Source organism: Mustela putorius, unplaced genomic scaffold (assembly GCF_011764305.1).
Source record: "Mustela putorius furo isolate JIRA1106 unplaced genomic scaffold, ASM1176430v1.1 tig00000738_pilon_pilon_pilon, whole genome shotgun sequence".
Lineage (NCBI taxonomy): Eukaryota > Metazoa > Chordata > Mammalia > Carnivora > Mustelidae > Mustela > Mustela putorius.
The window spans coordinates 7,251,466-7,272,624 of NW_025421463.1; the positions used below are offsets into that span (position 1 = coordinate 7,251,466).

Genomic DNA, 21,159 nt, shown 5'->3' on the forward strand with positions numbered 1-21,159 from the left:
GGCTGAGAAGCTGAGTCGTTCCCGGGGACGGGACTGGAGCCTCCGAGGGAAGAGAGGACTCTGGTAGCACTGGGGGGGGGGGGGGGGTGGGGGTGAGCCAGCCGCAGCTGGGCCTGGCAGGGGGCCCAGTGCAGCATCCCCAGGCCTCTCTAGAACTGAGCTGCCATTAGCACCCTGCTTCCTGGGAGCGGCCTCTGGGGAAAGCGAGAAGAGAAGGCGAGGCAGGGCCCTCTGGGGCCTCCACGAAGTCGTGTTTGGAGGGCTGAGAGCAGCAGGAGGAAGTTGTGAGCAGCCGGGGGGGGGGGGGGGGGGCTCGGCTCCCACTCAGCATCTGCAGCAGCTGGGGCTCCTGGCAGGCCTGAGCGGCCACTCACTTCCAGCTGGGACGGCTCTGGGCCCGCCGCAGCCCTGGGCCCTCTCTGGTGACTCAGCACCACCACAGGCCCCCACGCAGGGCCTCTTCCGGTGAAGGGCTCAGGGATGATGGGGGGCGGGGAGACGGGGGGGGGGGCTGGAGCTCCAAACACTGAGCCAGAGAAGCCTGCGGGGCAGCCCCAGGGCCCTCCAGCTCCTGGACCCTCATCTCCCTCCACCTCAGAAAGGCCAGGAGGGCAGCCGGTACAGGAAAAAAGGACGTTTTTATTTCCATAAATACTCCTGCTCTCACTCACACACCCACCCCACTCAGCCCCCCGACAGATGGATGGGCAGAGGGGAGGCACCCATGGGAGGCCCCAGCAGAGGCTGGCGACCGAAGGAGATGCACTGAGGAGCTCCAGTGCAGGGCCTCCCTCGGCCAGGAGCCCTGGAGCCCAGGAGCCCTGGGGCACCCGGCTCCGCCACAACCTCTGCGCCAGCAGCCACAGCCCCCACAGCTCCTCAGGAGGCCTGACGGCAAAGGGGGCAGGTGAGTGGAGTGAAACCCCCATGAGAAGTGGGGGGCACATGAGGCTCCCCCAACTGGGCCTCCTGAGATGGTGACCACAGGGCCACGGAGAAAGAAAAGCAAAGAGTCAAACCACACACCACAGAGTGCAAAGAGCTGGGGGAGCAGGAGTCACCCCCCCAGTCACCCGGTTCCTATGGAGGAGACCTGAGCTGGTTCCTGCACCAGCATGGCCCCCCGAGTTATGGCTGGGCCTTCCCATAAGGCATAAGAGAAAGGTGGGGATGACCCCACCCCGGGCTGAGGTCGGGGCTGGGCCTGACGTCCTGGCCTCTGCCTGACAGCCATGCTTCTCCCCCATGACCCCAGGTCCTTCCAGGGCCACCCTGCTGCTCCCTGCTCCACGCTCCCCCCTGTGGCGAAGGTCCCCAGCAGTGAAAACCCAGGCCCAGCCTCCTGCTGGGTTCAGCTCCGCAGGGGAGGGGGACCAGGAAGGAGGGGGGCCACAGGGGTGAGGGGAGAAGCACCAGGCCCAAGGGATCTCACCATGGGAATAAAGGGTGTCCGAGGCCACCACAGCCTCCCACCCAGGCTAGACGGTGCCCGGTCCCGCTGCCCTCTCCTCTCCCCGCCCCCTCCCTGTTCTAGAGGCTCCCCCAGGTCTCGGGTGGGGGGAACTGGTCCACATCCCCCATCTCGTTGTAGGTCTGGTCGCCCATGGTGAAGAGAAGCTTGTAGCGGAGCCGAACCTTCTCCTGAGGCAGAGATGAAGGCAGAGTCAGGGGGAGAGAAGAGGCCGCCCCACCCCCACAGCGGTGCGCGGTCACAGCCAGGCCCCTCACCTTCTGGGGGTTGGCAAGGAGCAGGACCTGGGTGATGGCTGAGGGGTGGACGATGGGGTTAAATGCTGGCAGCTCCGTGCCTGAGGGCGGCTGCAGCTTCACTTTCATGACCTGCAGACCGTAGGGCAGGACGGCACCCGGCTAGCCCGGCTTCCTGGCCCCATCCTGGTGGGCCGGGCCCAGTCCGCCTGCCAGCTCCTCCTCTGGGGGTCCCGGGGCTCTGTCCTTTGGTTCTCTTCTATCCCCTAATTCCCAGAGGGACCCTGTCCCCTGCCCACCCCCCCGCCCCGCCAGCTGGCTCCCTTCCAGCCCCAAGTCACCCTGCCTCCAAAGGAGGGAGGCATGCGTGTGTCACCTTGGGAACAGCTGACTGGAAAACGATGTTGCGGATGGGCTGGGGGGCGGTGCTCAGCATGGAAACCACCACCACCAGCACGTCCGAGCGCCCGGGCAGCGGGTCTCGGGCAAAGTGGAAGAGGACCCGGAAGCCATGCTGGTCATACACCGTCACTGGCAAGATGCTGCCTGGCAGGGGGAAAGGGAGGGCTGATGGGTGGTGCTAGGCCCGAGCCCGGGCCAGACCAGCCCACTCCTCACACCCAGCTCCCCGCAGGCACTCGCCGAGCTGCTGGGAAGGGGTGGATGGGTCCGGGAGCTCAGGTCCCTGGGTAGCAGGGCGGCCAGGGGCTGCAGGCTGGCACCCAGATGGGGCAGGGACACTTTCACTGTGTTGGTGGTGGCAGGACACCCACCCCAGACGGGGTCGCAGCTAGGACTCCCGGAGTGCTGGAGCGCAGGCCAAGGGGTTAGCTGGGGTCACGCTCTCGCCACGCGACCCTAGGATGGTCACCCTGCTGTTCAGGGTGCTCCCACTCCCCACTTCTTGGGGGCACTGGGGGAGAGGCCCTTGGTGACAGAGTCGTCACGAGAGGGACAAAGCCGAGAAGACCTGCCCGTCTTCATCGGTCTGTTCACGGCCTGGGCTAGGCTGGCCTCCCTCTTGCTCCTGGGCAGGGGCAGCTCAGGCTTGGGCCTCCAGCTTGAGCCTCATTTAGTTTCACGATCTTGGAGAGACCCTGAACCTCTCTGTCCTGGCCCTGCCTTTCTGGGGAAGGCGCACATAGCAAAAAATGTCCTCCTGCCTATGGGAGCCCGGGCTCTGCGCAGTGCTCTGCCCTCACTCTGGCAGAGGCCCCAAAAGGGCAAGGGCCTTGCCCAGAGCTCCTAAGTGGACGGCGAGGGGGTCCCGGCCCAGCCCGTACCCGCTGGCGCCCCCAGCCCACTCACTGGGTTTGATGGACTCCAGGGGCACAGTGATGCTGGCCAGTGAGAAATCAGTCGTCGTGGGCTGTTGCAGAGGCCCGGGGGGCTCGGGGGAGGCGGCGTGGAGGAGGCTGGGGGCGCTGGAGCTGGGCGAGCTGCAGTTGCTTTTATTCTGCAGGTCCCGAAGTGTGAGCCGGGGGGCCGGCTGCTGCTTCTCCCTTGTTGGGGGATGTGGCATTGGGGTGTGAATCTTGGGGGGCTGAGAGATCAGGGGCACAGGAAAGGCTGTGCTTCCTGACCATCCCCAATAGCCAGCTCAGATGCCTCCTGTCTCTTGGGCCTTGGTCTCCTTACCTTGGAACAGGCAGCTCTTGCTCTCCTGCCCACCACCCCTGCCCTGTAGGGCGCAGATCCCCCTTCTCCCATAACCTCTGTGCTCCACGGGACAGGGGCCCTGCACCTGCCCTGGGCACCACCACCTCCTCTAGCCCAGCACAGAGCCAGGCACATGGTGGTCCTCCAGCAGCTGCTGCTCACAGGAGCACACAGGCACCGGGTCTCTCCCTGCTGGGCCTGGGAGAGCCCCGAAGCTGCCACCCATGGGGATGGGTGGGGGACAGGATGGGCGTGACTCCCACCCCACGTCAGCCCGGGGGGGTGGGGGTGGCACTCACCACCGCACTTGCTGGGACTCTGGGGGCAGTGACTGCTGCAGGAGGGTCTTCCCCAGGAGATCCAGGTCGTCCAGACCACTGCTCGCTGGCAGGGGCGTCTGGCTGTCCGTGTTGGGGACCCGAGGCGGGGCTGGGGGTTCTGCGCCATCGGAGGACTGTTGGGCATATACAAAGCGTGCAGACGGGTAGAGCTGTGCTGGAGAAGGAGCAGTCACTGGAACTGCCCTGAGGCCCCTTCTCCACCTGGCAGGTGACATCTGGGGAAGCAGCAGCACGGAAGGGGACAACATTCCTGCTGGCCCACACCCCTCTCGTGGGCTGGCCTGATCCGGGGTTCTAGTCTAGAAACCATCATATTCCAAGGACCTTAAAGTCGCCCTCAAGAGAAAAAGAATGGGGAACCCCATCACAACTGAACACGGAGACACAGGGAGAGGGTGCGGGGGTGAGGAAGCACGCCGGCCCTCCACCATCCGCGCACGGTGCCTTAGCCCAGGGCCCTCACGTGGTCCTCCCTCCTCACTGAGCCCTGCAGGCTGCCTGGCCCAGTCATCCCCCCCCTGGGACGGCTCAGGCTGCTTCCTGGCCCTCCTACCTGGAAGCTGTTCCATCCGGCACCGTCCAAGCTTGGGCCTGGAGGAGGTGTGGGGTCGCTGAGTCCTGCGAGGAAGCGAGACGGAGGTGAAGGAGACAGATTCCTGAGCAGAAGCACAGGAGCTGGGGGTGCTGCGTGCTGGCCTGGGGGTCGCTGGCGCCTGCCCGCCTGCATTCCCCCCGAGAGGCTTAGCTCAAAGGGGAGAACCCACTTTTAGAGGGAACCAGTGGCACAGCAGAAGCAGAAACCAGAGAGCCCAAAGGCCCATTCCCCGCAACCCTTCATGCTTCCGTGCCTGCCACTCTAAAGCCATCTCCACCACTGGACCCCAGAATTCTGTCTTCAAAGTGCGCTGGCGGCTGGCCAGCGCAGGGGTGGTGGGGAGGGAGGGAGGGAGGGTGGGAGACACCAGGTGAGGAGCTACGAACAGGAGGCACCATTCTGCACTCCCCCACCCCCCACAATGGCCTCTGAGCGTCCGGGTTGGGGGGCAGGTGGTGCCCCAGACTCTGAACAAGCTCCCCTGGCTGGGCTGGGGTGTCCCCACGTGCACGCTGGCCGGCGGAGCTGGCGCAGACCCTACAGGCCCTCTCTGCCCTGGCCCATGCCCACAGCGCGGGCTGGCTGGGGCTGAGGGGAGCCGGCGGCCCTCCGCATGGCTCTGCTCGCCGGCTTGCCGTACAGCAGGTCACCAACCAGTCTAACCCCTGCCAAGTTCACCACAGGCTTTACCTAGGGAAGACAAGTCATCCTGTTTCTAGCAAATCCTGCAGGAGCAAGCTGCAGCCTGGCGCAGGCAGCTCAGAAGACTCGGTCTCCTCCAGGCGCACGGCCCCGAGAACCGGGACGACATGGGGGTGGCCGCTAACATTTCCCACGCGTACCCCCGGCCCCTGACACGTCAGGCTCCTCAGGCACGGGGCTCACTGACTCCTCGAACAGCCATGGAAGCCGGTGTAGAGATATCACCCCTCTTTCCGGGCTGAGGAAACGGATGCCAAGAGGGGTCAGGGAATCTGCCCCAGGCCATGCGGCCGGCAAGGGGCAGTATCGGGGCCTGAACGGAGTTTGTAACCTCCTTATAGGGGTTGGAACGCAGCCCGGCCAGTCGGCTGTGTGACTTCAGGCTGGTGACAACCTCCCTGCGCCTCATCTGTAAAACCAAGCTGATGACAGCGTCTGCACGAGGTGACCACGACAAACCAGCCCTTCAGAGGAAGTGCCTGAGCAGGGCCGGGACACCCTCCTTGGCGGGTGGGAAGTCCGCGTGGCTTCCCCTGCCCCCAGCCCTCACCCTTCCTGCCACAAAGAACCGTTTAGGACAAGCCCCCTCTGTGGTCCTGGGGCTTCCTCTATTCCGCCAAGCCAGGCGGGTGCAGCCCTGGCACTTGCGGTTCCTGTTCCCACATTTTCTCTGCCTTTGAGTAGAAATGAAGGGAAGCTGGAGGCTCAGGGCTCTGCTGCAGGCGCTCAGTGGCTGGACAGGAAGTACCAGGCACACCTTGCTTCTCATGAGGTGGCAGCTCGGTCCCTGCTGGTCACCGGGGGGCCAGGCCCCACTCTCCAACTGCCCCGTGGGGCACCGGCCACCGGGTGCTGGCCCTGCTGGGCCACCTGAGCCTGGACATCCTGTGGTCAGACCCTCTTAGGCAGGGTGTCTGCTGGTGGTCCACTGTCCCCCTCCTTTGTGTCCCATTCCAAGTCCCTATGTCCCTTTCCTGGCCGAGGAGGGGAGTTCAAGCAGCAGAGAGGCTCAGAGAGAGGCCTTAGGATCAGAGCGCCTCGTTCTAACCTGCGCGCCCCCCTTAGGGCAAGTCACCCCACCTTCCCAAGCCTTGCTTCGCATCTGTGAAGCGGGGACGTCGGTGGCCCCTGCTCCTTGGAGGATGGTCTGTGATACGACGGTGCGGTAGCAGCTGTCAGGGAAGCCCCCTGCCCAGTACCCTGCCCAGGACCCCGGCACATGAGCACTTTTTCCGGTCCGTCAGGTTGGGTTTTTAACCTCAGACTTGGCTCAAGAGAACACAGTCTGACTCTTGCCTCCCAAATCGGTGCCCCAACAAAACCTTCCAGATTCTTTTGACAGAGCTCAAGCTCTCTCTGCCTTTAATAACTTCAGGTTGTCACTACGGTCCTCTACTTCCAAGCCCTCAGATGGGGCCGCTGCACCAGAAAGCTAGATTCCTGACAACTGTTTTCCCCAGGAGTGCGCCCAGTTCCCCATGGGCTCTGGAGCCCTGTGCGTGGCCTATGGTCTAGGACCAGCATAGGGCACAAGGTGCCTGGGGCTCTGGTGTGACAGGGCCAGCTATGGCTCCCCACTTCCCTGCGGGTCCGCTGCCAGTCTGTGCCCCATTCTTGGCTCTAACCCGCTGCAGGGAAGTCCCACTGGTTTCCCGGGGGCCACAGGAGCCCAGCTGTGACAGGCTCACCGGAGGTGGGTTTAGAAGCTGGCTGGCCTCGCCCACGGACTGAGAACTTGTGTCAACTCTCTAACCTCCCTGAGCCTCAGTCTCCTCAGTCGTGAAATGGGCCTAACCCCCACCCCAGCCTCCAGAGGCCTCACCCACTCCTGCAGCTGCCCCGCCCTCCTCCAGGCCCCGCCCCCTCCTCACCCAGAGACATGAGCTCATCGTCAAGCAGGGAAACTGAGGTGCTAGGCTGCTCAGGGCTGGCCGGGTCAGCAGGGCGCGTGGGCATAGGAGGGTAGGTGGTGCCCGCAGGAGGGAGATCCAGGCCAGAGAGGTCCAACAAGGCTGAGGTGCTCCCTGTGGGGAAAGGAGTCAGGCATGCCCTGGATGAAGGACAGTAAGGCTCTTGGAAGCCAAGGTGCCTGCGGGGGGCGGGGGGAGGCAGCAAGCTGCACCCCTTCCCCTCACAGCCCTCCTGCTTCCTTCCCCCTCTTGGCCACACTGCCCTGGCTCCCAAATCTGCCACTAGGCCCTTTGTCTAGCCCATGGTGTTCCTCTGTCCAGAACCTATTTCCTCCTTCCCTCTCCTTGGCCAACGACCTCTCATCCTTTGAGATCTTGCTTGAACTCTGCTGCTTCTGTGTGGTGCCCCCCCGCCGCACCTCCCACGCCCCAACAGGGCCTCTTCTAACCTCTGTGGTTAGAATAGAGAACAGACACCCCCATGGCTGTCCCTTCACCCTGACTGGAGCCGAGCCCGCAACTTCTGTGTGTCATTCCCTCCCACCAACCACCTTTTGAGAAGTGACTAGGCCTGGAGGGCGCCATCCAGCCCTGCACAACAGGTACCAGATTTATCAAATGAAAGAAATGTCTTCCCTCTTCTGTCCTTGCCAAAACCTGGCTCCCAACCCCCTCTGCCCCACGTCCACACTTTCCTCCCCACAACAGCTGCAGCCTGGGCATAGACGCCCTCCAGCTCTCTCCCTAGAGGCCTTCCCCATCTTAAGGGGGCAGGGTCACCCTGGCAGTCCCAGCCCCAGGCTCTAGAACCTGCGCTTCCCCTCTGGGCTCTGCCCCGCTCCACTGCCAGGCCCCTCCCGGGCGCCCCCGCCGCCCGCTCACCAGGCAGGGAGCCGGAGCCGGCTGCCGCTTCGCCGTTCACCTCCTCCCCCCTCACCAGCTGCTTGTACAGGCTGATCACCTGCGTGAGGTTGTCGTTGGCCTGCAGGATCTCGGCTGGAACACGCAGGAGGAGAGACTAGGCTGAAGGAAGGTGGGGGGCTCTTGGGGGAGAAGAACACCCTGTGCCCATCCGAACCCTCGTGTGAGGGTGTGGGGCCGGGAGCAGCCCAACGGCTCTGCTCCCTCGGACCCTCTGCCACCTCCCCTTGTCCAGTGTCCCTGCCGCCCTGACCATGACAGCACGCTCTGGCCTCCAGGTCTTGGCACTGGCTCTGCTGCTCTGATGCCCCGTGCATCTCTGCGTGGCTTCTTTCCTGCCTGCCTTCAGGTCTTCACGCTAAGTCCCCTCAGGAGGCCTTTCCTCACCCCTCCCCACTCTGCCCACTCCCTGCTGGCTGGTCTCTGCGTCCCTGATGACCACCTGAGAAACGACCATTCTCACGGCCTTGGTTTCTTGTCCATCCCCTCTCCTTAGGCTACACGCTCTACTGAGGATGTGGCTTTGGTCCATTTTAAGCACACCACGTCCCCAGGGACTAGAATAGCACCCGGCATAGACTAGGCCCGTACCAACATCACGCCCTCAGGGGCCGGGCTCAGAGGGGTCCGGGCAGCGAGTCCCATGGTCAGGGACCATGCACTTGGGCTTCCAAGGAGTCAGGGGCTGAGATGGTCCCCAGACTGTGGCCCCAGAGACTCTGGCTGACACAGCAGCAGAGAATAAGGACGAGAACCTGATCCGTGGCCCTGGCAGCAGTCACGGGGCCCAGCTCTGGAACTGCTCTGGTCTGTGGGATCTGTGCTCAGCTTCTGGCCCTTACCCGGAAGGCAGTGTCTGGGGAGAGCCCCCAGCATACCCTGGCTCCGCCACTGTCAGGCTCGGTGACCTGGGCCAGTCCCTTCTCCCCATTCCAGGCTGTTCAGCTCAGGAGCAGCACATGAAATGCCTGAGAAGGGACTTGGCCCCTGGGCGGTCCGGTCACCCTATCAGCCCCTGCTCTCTGCTTTCTCCTCGATGTGGAGGAACCCAAGGTCGGGGCTGGAGAAGGGGGCCCCCTGGTGGCAGCTCCTGCCAACTGCAGATACTTAACAAGGCCTGGGAAAGGAGACGGAAGGAGGCAGAGGAACAGGACCGACTTAGCCAGGGGCTCACCTAAGGCCTCGTCATTGTCTTCTGTGTCACTGGCCAGTCGGAAGAGTGTTGGCCGCATCCGCTCACAGCGCTGGTACAGCTCCTGGGGCAGTAGGGTTGGGGGCGGGGGGGTCAGGCCAGCAGGGGCCTAGAGAGGGCAGGGGCTGGGCAGAGGAGGAGGCGCACCTTCATGAGGTCCTCGCTGCTGCGGGCTGAGGCCCCGCCCTGGCTGTGGCTCATCACCATCTCGGTCAGCAGTTTCACGTTGTTGTTGACCTCCTCAATGGCGCTCACCCGCTTTGAGATCTTCTCCATCCGCTTCTGGTCCTAGGGAGGCCACCACCCGGGGAGCCCAGGTCACGCCGGCTCTGAGCCACGCACTCTAGAGTTTGCACTGGCTTGCTGTGACCCTGCTCACGGGGCTCGTGCCCACCACAGGGCCCTCTAGACCAAGAAGTCCTCTGCCAACCCTATGCCCACTTCCTCTCATCCTGCCGACGGTCCCTCGCCCCCGGCCTCCGCGTGAGGCTGTCAGAACGGCTGGGGCCCTCAGACACCACCTCCAGGATCACTCAGGAATCTGGCCCAGGTGCTTCTGGAGGACCAGAGCTGCAGACCACACGTGTGGCTCTCCGTGACCCTTGCCCTCCGTGCGTTTGTCCTTTGAAAGGAGGAGCCTACACTCAAGAGAGAAAACGGGGGCCACTAGGCCACCAGTACAACCAGAAGCTAGGACAGGGAACCTCCCACCCCAGGCCCCCTGTGCTGACTATATAAGCTCCTTCCTTGAGGGATGGAAGGTGGGCTTGTGCTGTGCTGTGCCACAGTCACCCTCCTTGTGGGGGGCCGCCCCGACCTCCTGCTGCACTGTCAGGGCGCACAGCTGGCCCTTGGGAGACAGCCTGGGACTCCTGCCCTGCGGGTCTCCAGACCATAAGCTCGGATGACCTGCCCTTGTCCACACAAAGTTTCAGTGCGCACCTTCAGCGTCCGTACACTCACTTAGAACTTAAACATGCACGCTTCTCTCTCTTGTGATAAATATACGTACAGAAGTACCTTACATAGAGAGAGGCCTCATTTATTTCTACCTCTTGTGGAAGAGGCCGTCAGCCTCCCAGAAGCCCAGCTAGAGCAGGCTAGCTCGGCTGCTGGGAAATTCTCCCTCCACGTGGGTCCTGGCTCTGCCCACTGGGCTCCCCCAGTGAGCTCTTTCTTGGCTGGCACAGCCCTTTACGGGGCTACCACAGGGCTCTCGTACACACATACACAACCCCCCCTCAGTGGCCCAGCTCAAATCCCGCCTCTTCCTCCTCCCCGCACTGTGGGCTTGGTGATCACCTCCTGCACCATCTCCTTGATGAGTTTGTTGGCTGCTCGGAGGTCCTCGGGGTGGGAGCTCTTCAGCAAGCGGGCCAGCATCTGCAGGGACAGAGGGGCACACCTGGGACACCAGTAATGGGCCTGGGGTCTTATCCCGGCTCCCCATGTCCTCGCTGGGGGTTGTGGGGTACGTACTAAGCTCTCTGTGAGACAGTGAGCATCTCCCGAAGCCTAACTGGGGAGCACTGAAACACTGCATGTGAATATTCCCCGAGAAAATCCTCGACAGATGGTACAGAATGTTATGTTATTCTCACCAGAGAATCTTCTGGAAGGATGTACCAGGAACTCAACAGTGCTTACTCTCTAGGTCAGGACGAGATAAGATATCTGCTTTTTATCTTACCTCCTCCATAGTGTTTAGTTTCTTGCCCGTGAGCACATGCTTCTTTAACATGAAGTTAGTAAAATTATCATCACAAGGACTCAAGACAAAAATATGCAAACTCTTGCTCAACCTATGAAATGCCCTCAAACTAATCCCAGGGACACCAGACGTGCGCTCGTGTCTACTGAACGCTAGGACTCTGGGTGGGATGTGCTCAGAGCACAGAAGTGCTTCACCGACTCTCCTGTCACCCACTTCGGTGACCCGGCCCTCATGAGCCCCTGCTTCGGGGCGGGGCAGCCAGCGCCGGGAGCTCAGACCCCGTAGGCCCTGAAGGTCCTCCTGTACCCCTCCTACCCGCCCCTGGAGCTGCACCTTGGACTTCTCCTCGTCTTCGAAGATCACATTCTTGGGTCGTGGAGGAGGAAGAGGAAAGGTGGCATCATCTGGAAGCTTCGGGTCAGACTTCACAATCCCTAGAGTAGACGGTGGTGGGAAGGCTGTGAAAAAGGCCTCGGGCCAGGGTGGGGGATGGGAAGGGGGAGCAGGCGAGGGCAGGAGGGGTCTTTCTCCAGCTTGCCGGCTCTGGACTCTGGTGGGCCAGGGCTGGCTCGGAACTACAGTGTCGAACTGCGTGGCGGAGTCTAGGCAGACATATTTTGAGGCCACTCTGTGGGGGCCACTCTCTGAGGAGAAGTCTGACCCAAACTCACCTTCCCTCCACCCAACCTAGCTTCAGACAGAGCCACAGAAAGGCCCCACTAGCTAAAGCTTCTTGAAAAGGTAAAGGAGAGCCCCATGACCTCACTGCCAGAAGCTGCCAGAAGCCCCAGCTCGGGGAGGAGGGGCGAAGGCGCTGCCCACACCTCACCCTTGGGCCCTCACCCTGCTTCTTCAGCATCTGGTAGGCCTCGGCGATTTTCACCTCCTCGGGCAGGCCGACCGTCCAGCTGTAGAGGAGCTCCAAGATTTTGTTCTTCACCTTCTCTGACGTCCTCGAGCCCAGGTACTTCAGAGACCGAGGGGAGAGGAGGCCGCTGCCACTGTCCAGCCCCGCTCGCTGCAGCCCCAACCCCCGGCCTGAGCTGGCCGCCTCCCCAGGACTCCCTCTGGAAAGCTCAGCCTGCAGGGCCCTGGCATTCCCTCCCTGCCCCCGAGTGGCCCAGTGCACACTGAGCTCACCTCCGAGCGCCTCTGGCCCACCTGAGAGCAGCGGCGCCACAGCGAGGATGCAGGCTGACCCGGGGAAGGCGCAGAGCCCAGTGCCCGAGGCCAGCTCATCTAGGGCTTAACCCTGCGACCTCGGCAAGGAGGAGCCACCTGGCTGGGGGTGGGCCAGGGAAGGGACAGGTGTGGCACCACTCAGCGGGTCCTACTCCCAGTCTCTTAGCAGCAGACTAGGCTGTGGCAGCTGGCTCTCACACCAGTTGCTTTGTGGGAAAAGAACGCGGGGCTGGCAGGGACATTCAGCTGCTCTGGTCGAGAGGGGCGTACGAGCGAAGCAGGGGCCGAAGGACTGGGGTCTCATCCAAGGGGCCTCAAACAGGTGCATGTACTATGGGAGGACCCCCCCAGGCCAAGGCTGGGGCTGGGCCCATTAGCGGCACCCCACTTAGGTGTGGGGCCTCAGCATCCTGAGGTGGGGACAGGGAGACCTTCCACTAGACCCTTGTGGGGGGCACTGCAGTCAGGTCCGTGGGGAGAGAGCAGAGCCGGGGTGGCCGAGCTATGTGCATGCCCTGCAGTCACCCCTCACCAAGCCTGGGCAGCCCCATCTGTGAGCAGGTCCAGAGCCGCCGGCCAGCAGGTGGCCTGGAAGCCTCCGTCCCAGACCCCACGCTGCCCCGGACTTCGCTGTGAAGTGTTTGTGCCAGACTTCTAACGGGGGCCGAGCAGGGGTCCTCCCTCCCCAACTCCCCCAAGCGACAGTGCAGGCCTGAGCTGGGGCTCCGAGCACCCACCTTGGGAGACACGACCTTGATGAGCTCGTTGAGAAAGCGGAACTTGCCCACCTCGTCATGGAACCTTTTGCCGCAGCTCTTCATGCATGTTTCCAGAACCTGGGTTGGGGGGATCCCAGGGAGGGAAGTCAGAGGAGACAGCCTCCCCTCACACCTTGGCCAGGGCCCAGGAGCTCAGGGGTGGGCATTTGGAAGGTAGGGGGGAATGACTCCTGAGGACCAGAGGACTCTGAGGGTCAGAGCCCTGAGCCTGACTGCCACACCCCAACGTGACCTCGAGGGCTGGTGATACCTAATAGCAGTGCCAGGGGAGCCCCGCTTTAGCCTGCCCATGGAGCAGCACTGCTTATAAATGATCTTCCTGTGATTTTTCTTTGATGATTTTTTTAAAAGTTCAACAGGCACCATCTACTTTGCCTTATCCTACACATCCGTGCCCTCAGATATATCTGAGAAAACCCATTCCATCAAAATAAATACGGAACTATGAAAAGAAAAACTGTTTACCAGCCAAGATCAGCCATGCTCTACAGTGGGCTGCCGTGTGGCCCATGCCTGGGGGCCACAGCGCACCCCCCAACCCAGTCTTCCGCTGATACAGCTTTGAAAGCTCTGGCCTGAGCCCAGCATCAGCACTCAAACTGTCATGGGAAGGGCAGCACCGTCCTGGGTCTGGAGACCCCTGATGGGCTCCACAAGCTGCACACTGCTCCTGGGACCTTTATGAATATGCTGGTTCCTGGGAGCAGATACTGAAGTTCAGGTTCACCGAGCCTGGGGTGCAGCCCTCATTCAGCATGTGCCCAGCCTCCTGGAGATCTGACACAGGTCTTGAGCAGGGAACCCTTGGGCCAGACGATCCTAGGGCCTTTCCCCCCAAGAAGAAGCCTAACTGTGTAGGGGCTGGCGCAGGATGCCACGGGCCCCCAGGGGCTGGCCCAGACTCCCAGTCTAGGCCATTCTGGCACTACTCCTTTGGGTTCTAAAGAAGAGCCTGTCGGGACCCCAAATCAACCTCAATCGTGGCCTCCCCAGGTGCCATCCCCATGGTCAGGGCCCAGATGGCACCCTCTCTCCCCTTCTCACCGTCAGGGCTTGGATCGCCTCCCACTCCTGCGGTGACTGGATCTTGTGAGCCAACAGCCGGGTGGCAAGTGGAGGCCTGAACAAGAGGAACAGCACAGATCCCAAATGGCCAGAGTCCGAGGCGCCCCAGGGGAGGGCTGCCACACCACCCTGCTGGGACCGCAGCCCTTGGCTGCATCAGCGGGGCAGGGAGATGCAAAGGCCCAGCTTCTTTTCTGGTCTGATGGGGCCAGAGATGGCGGCCCAACAGGGAAGGACCAAGCAAGGATGCAGAGCCGGGGACCTTCAAAAGGCATCAGCTCAGCCTCTTAGCTGGCTTTGCTGAGAACTGTGAGCTGGAGAGGGGGCCACGGCCTCCAAGGGCCTGGTCTGGGAGTACACCATGACAATGGACCATGAAAGACAGGCAGACAGAGCTCCCTGGGACATTTTGCTGGGCAAAGGCAAAGCAGCTCACAGTGGAGGTGGTGATACCATCTACTAGATCACAAAAGACCCATCACCGGTGACCGTGACACTGAACATGGACAGAGTGCTTAGAATGGATGAAGCACCCCAGATGCCTTTCCCTGCACAGCCTTCAGTGGGGCCCTTCAGAGTCGACAGCCCTCTCGCCCCCATTTTACAACAGAAAATATGGAAGCTTGCCTGGCTGACTCAGCCGACAGAGGGACAGGACTCCCACCCCAGCAGCTAGACTCCGGGTCGCGCCCATCATGCTGTATGCACGGCCTCCCAGAGCACAGCGCCTGCACGGGGTGGCATGCTGTGCTCCCCAGACTTGAGCACCACCTGGGGAGCCTGCTAGCAAAGCCACCCCATGCTACCTGTCACTCTAGCCCCTGCCTGCACCAAACCCCAAATGTGCATTAATGACAAGCACTAATTCTAACGCTGGTGGTTCTAACACTGGTGGTTCTCGCTCTCCCTTGCGCAGACGGCCCGCTGGCCTCCTCCCAGCTGGGGAGCATGTCCCAACAAAACACTGGCTAGGGCTCAGGCGGACCTGGGCTTAATTAGGTCCAGGACTACCACTTTCTTTGTGGGGAACCCCCGAGTCCCCTGGGCCTCAGCTTCTTCACTTGTACGATGGGTTCAGCGAGGCCCGGTTTACAGGGGGCGCGCCTTACAGTAGTGGTGCCATCCTGAGTTTGTGAGCTTGTTGAGAATGAAAATGGAGTTGCAACCCACTCAAGTCTCTGCCTCAGGCCAGGGTGTGGAGTGGGCACGCAGGCGCACGGTGGATTCTGTTGAGTACGTGAGCAAAAGAGGAGGCCACCTACCCCTCAAAGTCCTCGTTAAGCTGCTCGCAGAAGCCGTTGATGCTGGCCCAATTCAGTTCCTTGTTTAGGGGGTTGGTGGCTCTGTCTGCAGGAGGAGAGAGAGGGCCCCCGCAGCCTGGTGAAAGGGTTCCTGCCTCTCCCGCTCCCTACTCTGGCAGCAAGGTTGGCAGGTAGGGGACGGGGAGAGAGGACTGAGCAAAACAAAAAGACTCCCCTTGGCTTCCTGGCCCAAAAGCTTCAAGACCTGAGCGATTATCTTTCGGCTGGATCAGTGGACAGATGAGCTCCCGTACATGGGCTTCCCCTTGTGGCCTCCCCCCGGAGAGCCCTACTTGTAGAGATGGTGCTCGGGGTGGAGATCCCCCGCTCCCCAGGGCTCCCATCTCCGCAGCTGCATGCCTGTCCGTCTGCCTGCCTGTACCTCCTCTGATTCTGCTTCAGAAAGTGTCCTCACAATTCTCATGGAATTTACACACTCAGATCCAGAGGTAAGAAAAAAAAAAAAAACATAGTTTGGCTCTCAAGGAGCCATGTGGCTGGGAAGTGGGCCAAGGGAAGCTAGGTTCTCAACACAGTGTGAAAAAAGGGAGGTGAGGGAGCCGCGAGCAGGGGACTCAGTTGGGCCTGAGGCCAGGCAGGCTGCCCGGAAGAGGCAACACTCAAGCAGGAGTTAACGGGGCTGGGGATAGCACAAGGGCTGTGCAGGCGGAGGTGAGATGTGGATCACTGGGCACAGAGCAGGGCATGAAGGACCTTGGTAAGGAGTGCGGCTCAAATATCACTTCCTCCACGAAGTCTTCCCTAACCCAGGCTCTTGCCCAGGGGGGCATGGCCGGATCAGCTCTTTCTCGTGCGTGCCTCAGCTCTGACCTTCATCAGAGGGCCCAAGCCCGCCGTTGTGCGGCATCCCAGCCTCTTGGGCACAAGACCGTTTCCCCTCGGCAACCGAATGAACGAAGGAGGGCTCAGCTGCTGGCAGGTGGGCGCGGGGTCTGGGGGAGTCTGAACCCAGGTACAGGCAGTGGCCAGGAGAGGGTACAGGCCTACAGGAGAGGGTGACACACCAGGCCAGACAGTCACCTCCCTGACACCCAGCGCTGGTTAGAAAACAATCAAGTAGCTAATATAACTTCCCTGAACCTCTGTTTCTCCATTTGTAAAACTGGAGTGAAACGTGGACTGATTTAGAGGACAAAACTCGTGACCTAAAGTGGGGCCATGGCGACAGCCAGAGCTGGATCCTTATCACCTTCCCAGAAGCCTGTCTCTAAGCTTCTCCCTATCCTGGCCTCTTCTGCCCAAGCCTGACATTGAGCCGGGGTGTGGAGGGAACACAGCCTAGCAGGTGGGACAGAGAAGGATCTGTGGATGGCAGGAGGCTGGGGACCCAGCGTGTGGCGCCTGCCCACTTGGGTTCTGTGGTGGGAGGCCCAGAGCTCTGGGATCCCAGTGCCTGGCAGCCGTTTAGTCCATTCCTATTTACTCAAGAAATATTCTGAGGGCTGGGGTCACAGAGGTGAAAAAGACAAAATTCCTGCTCTCCAGGAGCTCAGAGCCCAGCAAGAGAAACACCAACGACTCAGACAAACAAATAAACAGGACACTGCATGCTGCTGTTAAGCACCATAAAGAAAATCAAAACAAGGAGAACGTATAGAAGGTGTCTTGATTGGGAGGGGGGCGGCTGCTCTCTCGGGCAGAGCTCTCGGAGGAGTCACAGCTGAGCAGAGATCTGAATGAAACATTTTTTCTCTGGGTACAAATCTCTGTTCCAGGAGCCCTGCAGAGCCCTCTTGTCCCTGGGCGATGAAGCCCCTGCTGACTGCCCAGGGATCCAGGAACAGACGCTCTTGCCCCACCCCCAACCAATCTACTCAATCTACCCCAACTACTCTGCCTTCTAGTCCTCTAGTGTGGACAGAGGCTGGGGCACACCCTTCTGGAGTTAGAAAGATAGAATGGGACTGGCAGGGAGACCCTAAAACGGGAAGTCCCGTACAAGTATCGGACACATGAGTCTGAGTGAGGACAGAGAAGCTAATTCTAGAAACTGTTCCCGAGTCAGAAGCCAGTGAGGAAGAAGCGAGGGCATCACGAGACATCAGCTTTCTCCCCTGCATCTGGCTCAGAGTGAGAACTGCTGGGTCCAAGAAGGCCTGACCAACCTCTGTGGCCTGGGGCCCCAACCCCCAGCCCTCTTATCTCCACCTGGGGGGAGCACTTTCCCTGGCAGGAAGCAAGGGAGAACACCCAGGGAGGGCAAGAGGGAAGTCTTTCACAATAGGGCACGACTCTACCCTGTCACTCCACGGTGGTGACAATATCATCACTTATCTACCAGAAACTACTCTTTACCTCCAAACCAATGCTGAGGGAAGAGCTTATAATTTGGGTGGGGCACAAAGGGGAAGAAAAAGAGAGAATGACTGTGGCCTCAGTCTATTGAAAATCCAGCCTACTGCCAAACCCGGGTGTCCTGACTCCTGTTTCTCAGATGAGACTTGGGACTCTCAGAAAATCCCCACTGTTGTTAAACCTGACAGAGCTTTGCATCACCTTCAGCTCAAGTCCTGAGGTTTGTCAGATCTGTCAGCCAGGGCCCTGCCCATCCTCCCAAGCTGCTGCTGGGAGCTGGACACTTGTGGCATTCTGGAACAGTCTCGAGGGCCACCTAGTGCTTCCTTTCCACGCCATCCCCCTCCACTGACTAGACTGACTCTGAAACATGCCTGGAAAAGCGGCGGTTCCAGGGCCAACCTCAGGGTTCAATTCTGCTCAAGACTAGCTCAAAAAGGGCTGACTGTGACCTCAAATCACCCTGCATAGCTCCCTGGTGTGCCAAGGGCCAAGGAGCTGAACTGAAGGTAGATGACCGACGGGTCCCTGAGGCCCTGACACTGACGTGGACCCAGGAGAGAAGAGACCTGGGAGGGAGCTGTCATTAGCCCAGGGAGAGTCCAGCGTGGGGCTGCGTGGGGCTGCGAGAGCCGTGGAGCTCCATCAGCAATATGGGATAGGAGGTCTGACTAGTAGGAACCATTGCCTGAGGACACACACAGAAAAGCGTTCAGGGGCCTCTGGAGGAAGGTCAGCAAGGGCTGGGAATGGGGTCTCGGGTGGAGGTACAGAACCTGAGGGGCTGGGCTGAGGGTAGTGACAGAGAACTTGACATTACTTCTGGAGTCTCAAATGGGACCCTCCTAAGCCTGTGTGGTTTAAGGGTTTCTCACTGTGTGGCCAGAGCTTGGAGGATCTGATGGGCCAGTGAGTCCTCCTTTCCTGGGCGAGGAAACGAGCAAATCTGAGAGGAGCTCCAGGATCAAGGAACGGATAGGAGGGAATCACGCCATGCAGGGCCAGAGAGTGGAGGACTTGGGCCCGGAGAGAGTAGGGTCCCTCCCTCGGGGAGATGCAGCCCTAGGGCCGCTGATGTGCAGCCCTAAGGCCGCTGGCTTTCCCCCTCCCGGGCCTAAAGGAAAGACTTGGGGGTCCGACACTCGGTGGAGAAGTCTGGGCCTCAGGGGCTTAGACACTACTGTCTCCGTCCTGGGGGTTCTGGGCGCAGCTCACTCCTCCCCGAGGGTCGCGGCCCACAGGTCGGATGGGTGGGCGGTGCCCGCTCCCACCGCGGGCCCGCGCTGCTAGTGGGGTCTTCCTTCACCCCAGGGTCGGAAGAACCGGCACCCGGCACCGCCTCTCCTCGGCCGGAGGCGGAGCGTGGGGAGGGGGCGCCACGTACCCCGCCCCCGCCGGGAAGGGGCCCGCCTCGTGCCCCCGGTTCCGGTTCCGGTCCGGCCCGCGCCCCTCCCGGACACTCACTGATTCGCGCCTCCAGAGTCTCCGGCTCCATCGCGGGCTCCATCCGCCACGGGCCCCCGGCCTCGGCACCGCCCCCCGCCCCCCGCTGCTCTCGCGGGACCTCTTCGGCACCGCCCTCCGCCGATTAAAGGGGCAACGTCCGCCCCGACGCGCGGGAGCGGCGCACAGGAGTGCTCGGCACCATAGAGACGCGAACGAGCTCGCCTAGAGCGTCACCAGCTCCCCTATCTTCTCCCCCCAGGTGGAGTTGACGGCGCGGGAGGGACCCGGCGCCTGCCTTCCCGTTCAGGGCGCTCAAGTCGAAGAGGAAGCGCAGGGACTGGGGGCCGAGAGCTCTACCATGGAAACCTCACGGGACGCTGTAACTCGTTCTGCGTCACGAAGATGCCCGTGACCGCTTCCGGAAGAACGCTCCGCGGCCATGTTTCTGAGGGGCTCTGAGGTCACTTCCGGAACCCTGAGGGGCTATTTCCGCTTAGGTGCGAAAGTGGGAGGGGCCCTTAAAAGGGCAATGACGTACGTTGGTCGCGGCGAAAATGACAAGTCAAAGTTTGTTGCGGGCTTACAGTGTTCCAGGCGTTGTTCTAAGCACTTTTTATGCATGAATGCGTTCACTCCCACAACAAACCCATGAGCCCAGGAGATAGTTTGAGGGCACGCAAGTGGCAGAACCTAAACCCCGTGCTGTCTCTGCATTCATTCTGCGATCTTTAAATGAACTCTGCCTTTGCTTTGCTCTGTGACGGGCGCTGGAGGAGAACCGGAGGGGAAAGGCGAGGCCGGATATTTATTACAGTGCGGTAGCGGAAGCTGTGGGGTCGTGGCAGCTCAGGGGGTTGCCCCGGCTCCACACCCCCGGAGGGGTCTCGGGGATGAGGCAGGGGCTCTTGTGTGGGGAGGTTTCTCGGAGGTGACATTCAGCAGAGAGACAGACGGATCTCTCCGGATAAACCTGGTGCGGAAGGGTCTTTCAGGTGGAGGGAACCAAACGTTGCGGGGCCCGCAGGGTCCGCAGGGTAGAAAGAGTAGGGTGCGTTTAGAGAATTGATAGGATGTCCGTAGGGCCCCAGAGGAGGTGGGCCTGGAATTAGGCCAGGGCAAGATCATGCAGGTCCGTGTTTAGCTTTTTTTCAGTAAACTTTGTTGGTGTCGTGGAAGAGTTTTGGTGGCGACAAAGTCAGGCTTTTGTTTTAGCGCGGTCCAGGCGGCAACAGCGGGGAGACGGTACCGGTGGGGGCTAGTCTGAAGTCAGGGAGGGCGGAATGGACACAATTCCTAGCCACAGTGTCTTTTCTCCTGCCGTTTCTCCCTCCATCTAAGGTCTCTCTCCTCTGGCTTTCCCACCCGCGGCCGGTGGATCGCAAGATGACGTCATGCCCGGGGGGAGCCGGTCCCCGGCTCCCAAGTCCTTTGCAGTCTATCGCCCTCTGGCGGCCCTCGGGGGAACCAGTCTATAGCGCCCTCTGGAGCCACTCAGGCCCGGGGAGGGTTAAAGCCGCAGAGACCAGGAAATCTGGTGAAGCCGGTTGGGCTTGGTGAGCGCCTTGAAGGACCTCGAGTCACCTTGCAGAACTGCAGTGACCTCATCTGGGAGATGAAGGGGTTAGGCTGTGCTGGGGCAGTTTTTCCCCTAAACTCACCATGCAGCTGACTGAGATGCTTTTCTAAAATTCTCCCCGCAGGCCGTTAAAATTATGCAAGAAAGTGATATGTACGTTTATTTCATTGCTCAATAAAAGCCGTTAAGGTAATGTGTACTTCGACCTCTTTCTGCTTCTTTTTTTACTGAAATGAATTATCCCAGAAATAAAAGGCAACCGTATTTACCGTACTGATTTAAGGGCAGTCAGGAGTCAATTTTTTAAAGGTAGCCTAGATTTGACCTGGATTCAAATTCTGCCTTCACTGCTTTCCAAGCTATATGACCTTGGGCAGTCACTTAGCCTCCCTAGATCTCAGGCTATGATTTCATCTGAAACATCGTTGTGAGAATCCAAAGAAACGTGTCTGCAAAGTGAACCCCCCCAACACATGCTTCCTACCCACTTTCTTTGCTGAACTTTTCTCTTTAGTACTTATCTTTATTTTGTATTTTCTTTTTTCATTGTGTTTGCTAGTCACTCTTTCCCCCCCAGAATGTAAGCTGTGCTCACATCTCCCTTCCAGCCTGTTGGGGAGGGTGGGAGTGGGGGGGGGAGGATGACAAAGCACCACAGGTGTCCTTGTGTCCCGTAATCCTCACACAGACCTCAAAGCTGGGTGTTATGCTCCCAGTCCTACAGATGAGAATTCTGAGGCCCTGCGTATGGCT

General features: G+C 60.7%; 1 protein-coding gene and 1 long non-coding RNA gene across 7 annotated transcripts; one reads left to right on the top strand and one right to left on the bottom strand.

Moving 5' to 3' along the window:
• Positions 1–619: 619 nt before the first annotated feature.
• Positions 620–19,235, bottom strand: GGA1 (golgi associated, gamma adaptin ear containing, ARF binding protein 1). Of its 6 annotated transcripts, none has more exons than XM_004743188.3 (17): positions 18,849–19,228; positions 15,030–15,114; positions 13,747–13,822; positions 12,661–12,759; positions 11,585–11,708; positions 11,075–11,175; positions 10,330–10,410; positions 9,175–9,315; positions 9,010–9,091; positions 7,797–7,910; positions 6,876–7,028; positions 4,261–4,325; positions 3,666–3,856; positions 3,016–3,209; positions 2,084–2,253; positions 1,729–1,839; positions 620–1,641 (listed from the first exon to the last, which is right to left on the bottom strand). In XM_004743188.3, exons 1-17 carry the CDS (start codon positions 18,889–18,891, stop codon positions 1,531–1,533), a joined length of 1,941 nt encoding a protein of 646 aa, XP_004743245.1. In that variant the 5' UTR covers positions 18,892–19,228; the 3' UTR covers positions 620–1,530. The 6 variants fall into 6 exon arrangements, with proteins under 6 accessions (XP_004743245.1, XP_004743247.1, XP_044939829.1 ...); XM_004743190.3 differs by having other exon boundaries at positions 3,666–3,820; positions 18,849–19,222; XM_045083894.1 differs by lacking the exon at positions 18,849–19,228 and adding an exon at positions 15,900–15,918.
• On the top strand, positions 19,199–20,603 carry LOC123393087. The gene is made up of 2 exons (XR_006607817.1): positions 19,199–19,327; positions 20,169–20,603. It is a non-coding gene; the product is annotated as an uncharacterized LOC123393087 (long non-coding RNA).
• Positions 20,604–21,159: the final 556 nt, after the last annotated feature.

Excerpts from the sequence above, each read along its gene's own strand:
- GGA1 (XM_004743188.3), bottom strand. The coding sequence starts at position 18,891 with ATGGAGCCCGCGATGGAGCCGGAGACTCTGGAGGCGCGAATCA. Across the intron at positions 7,911-9,009 it reads AGACAATGACGAGGCCTTAG|CCGAGATCCTGCAGGCCAAC; the intron begins GTGAGCCCCTGG and ends TGCGTGTTCCAG. Across the intron at positions 2,254-3,015 it reads CCTGGAGTCCATCAAACCCA|GCAGCATCTTGCCAGTGACG; the intron begins GTGAGTGGGCTG and ends TCCCCCTGCCAG.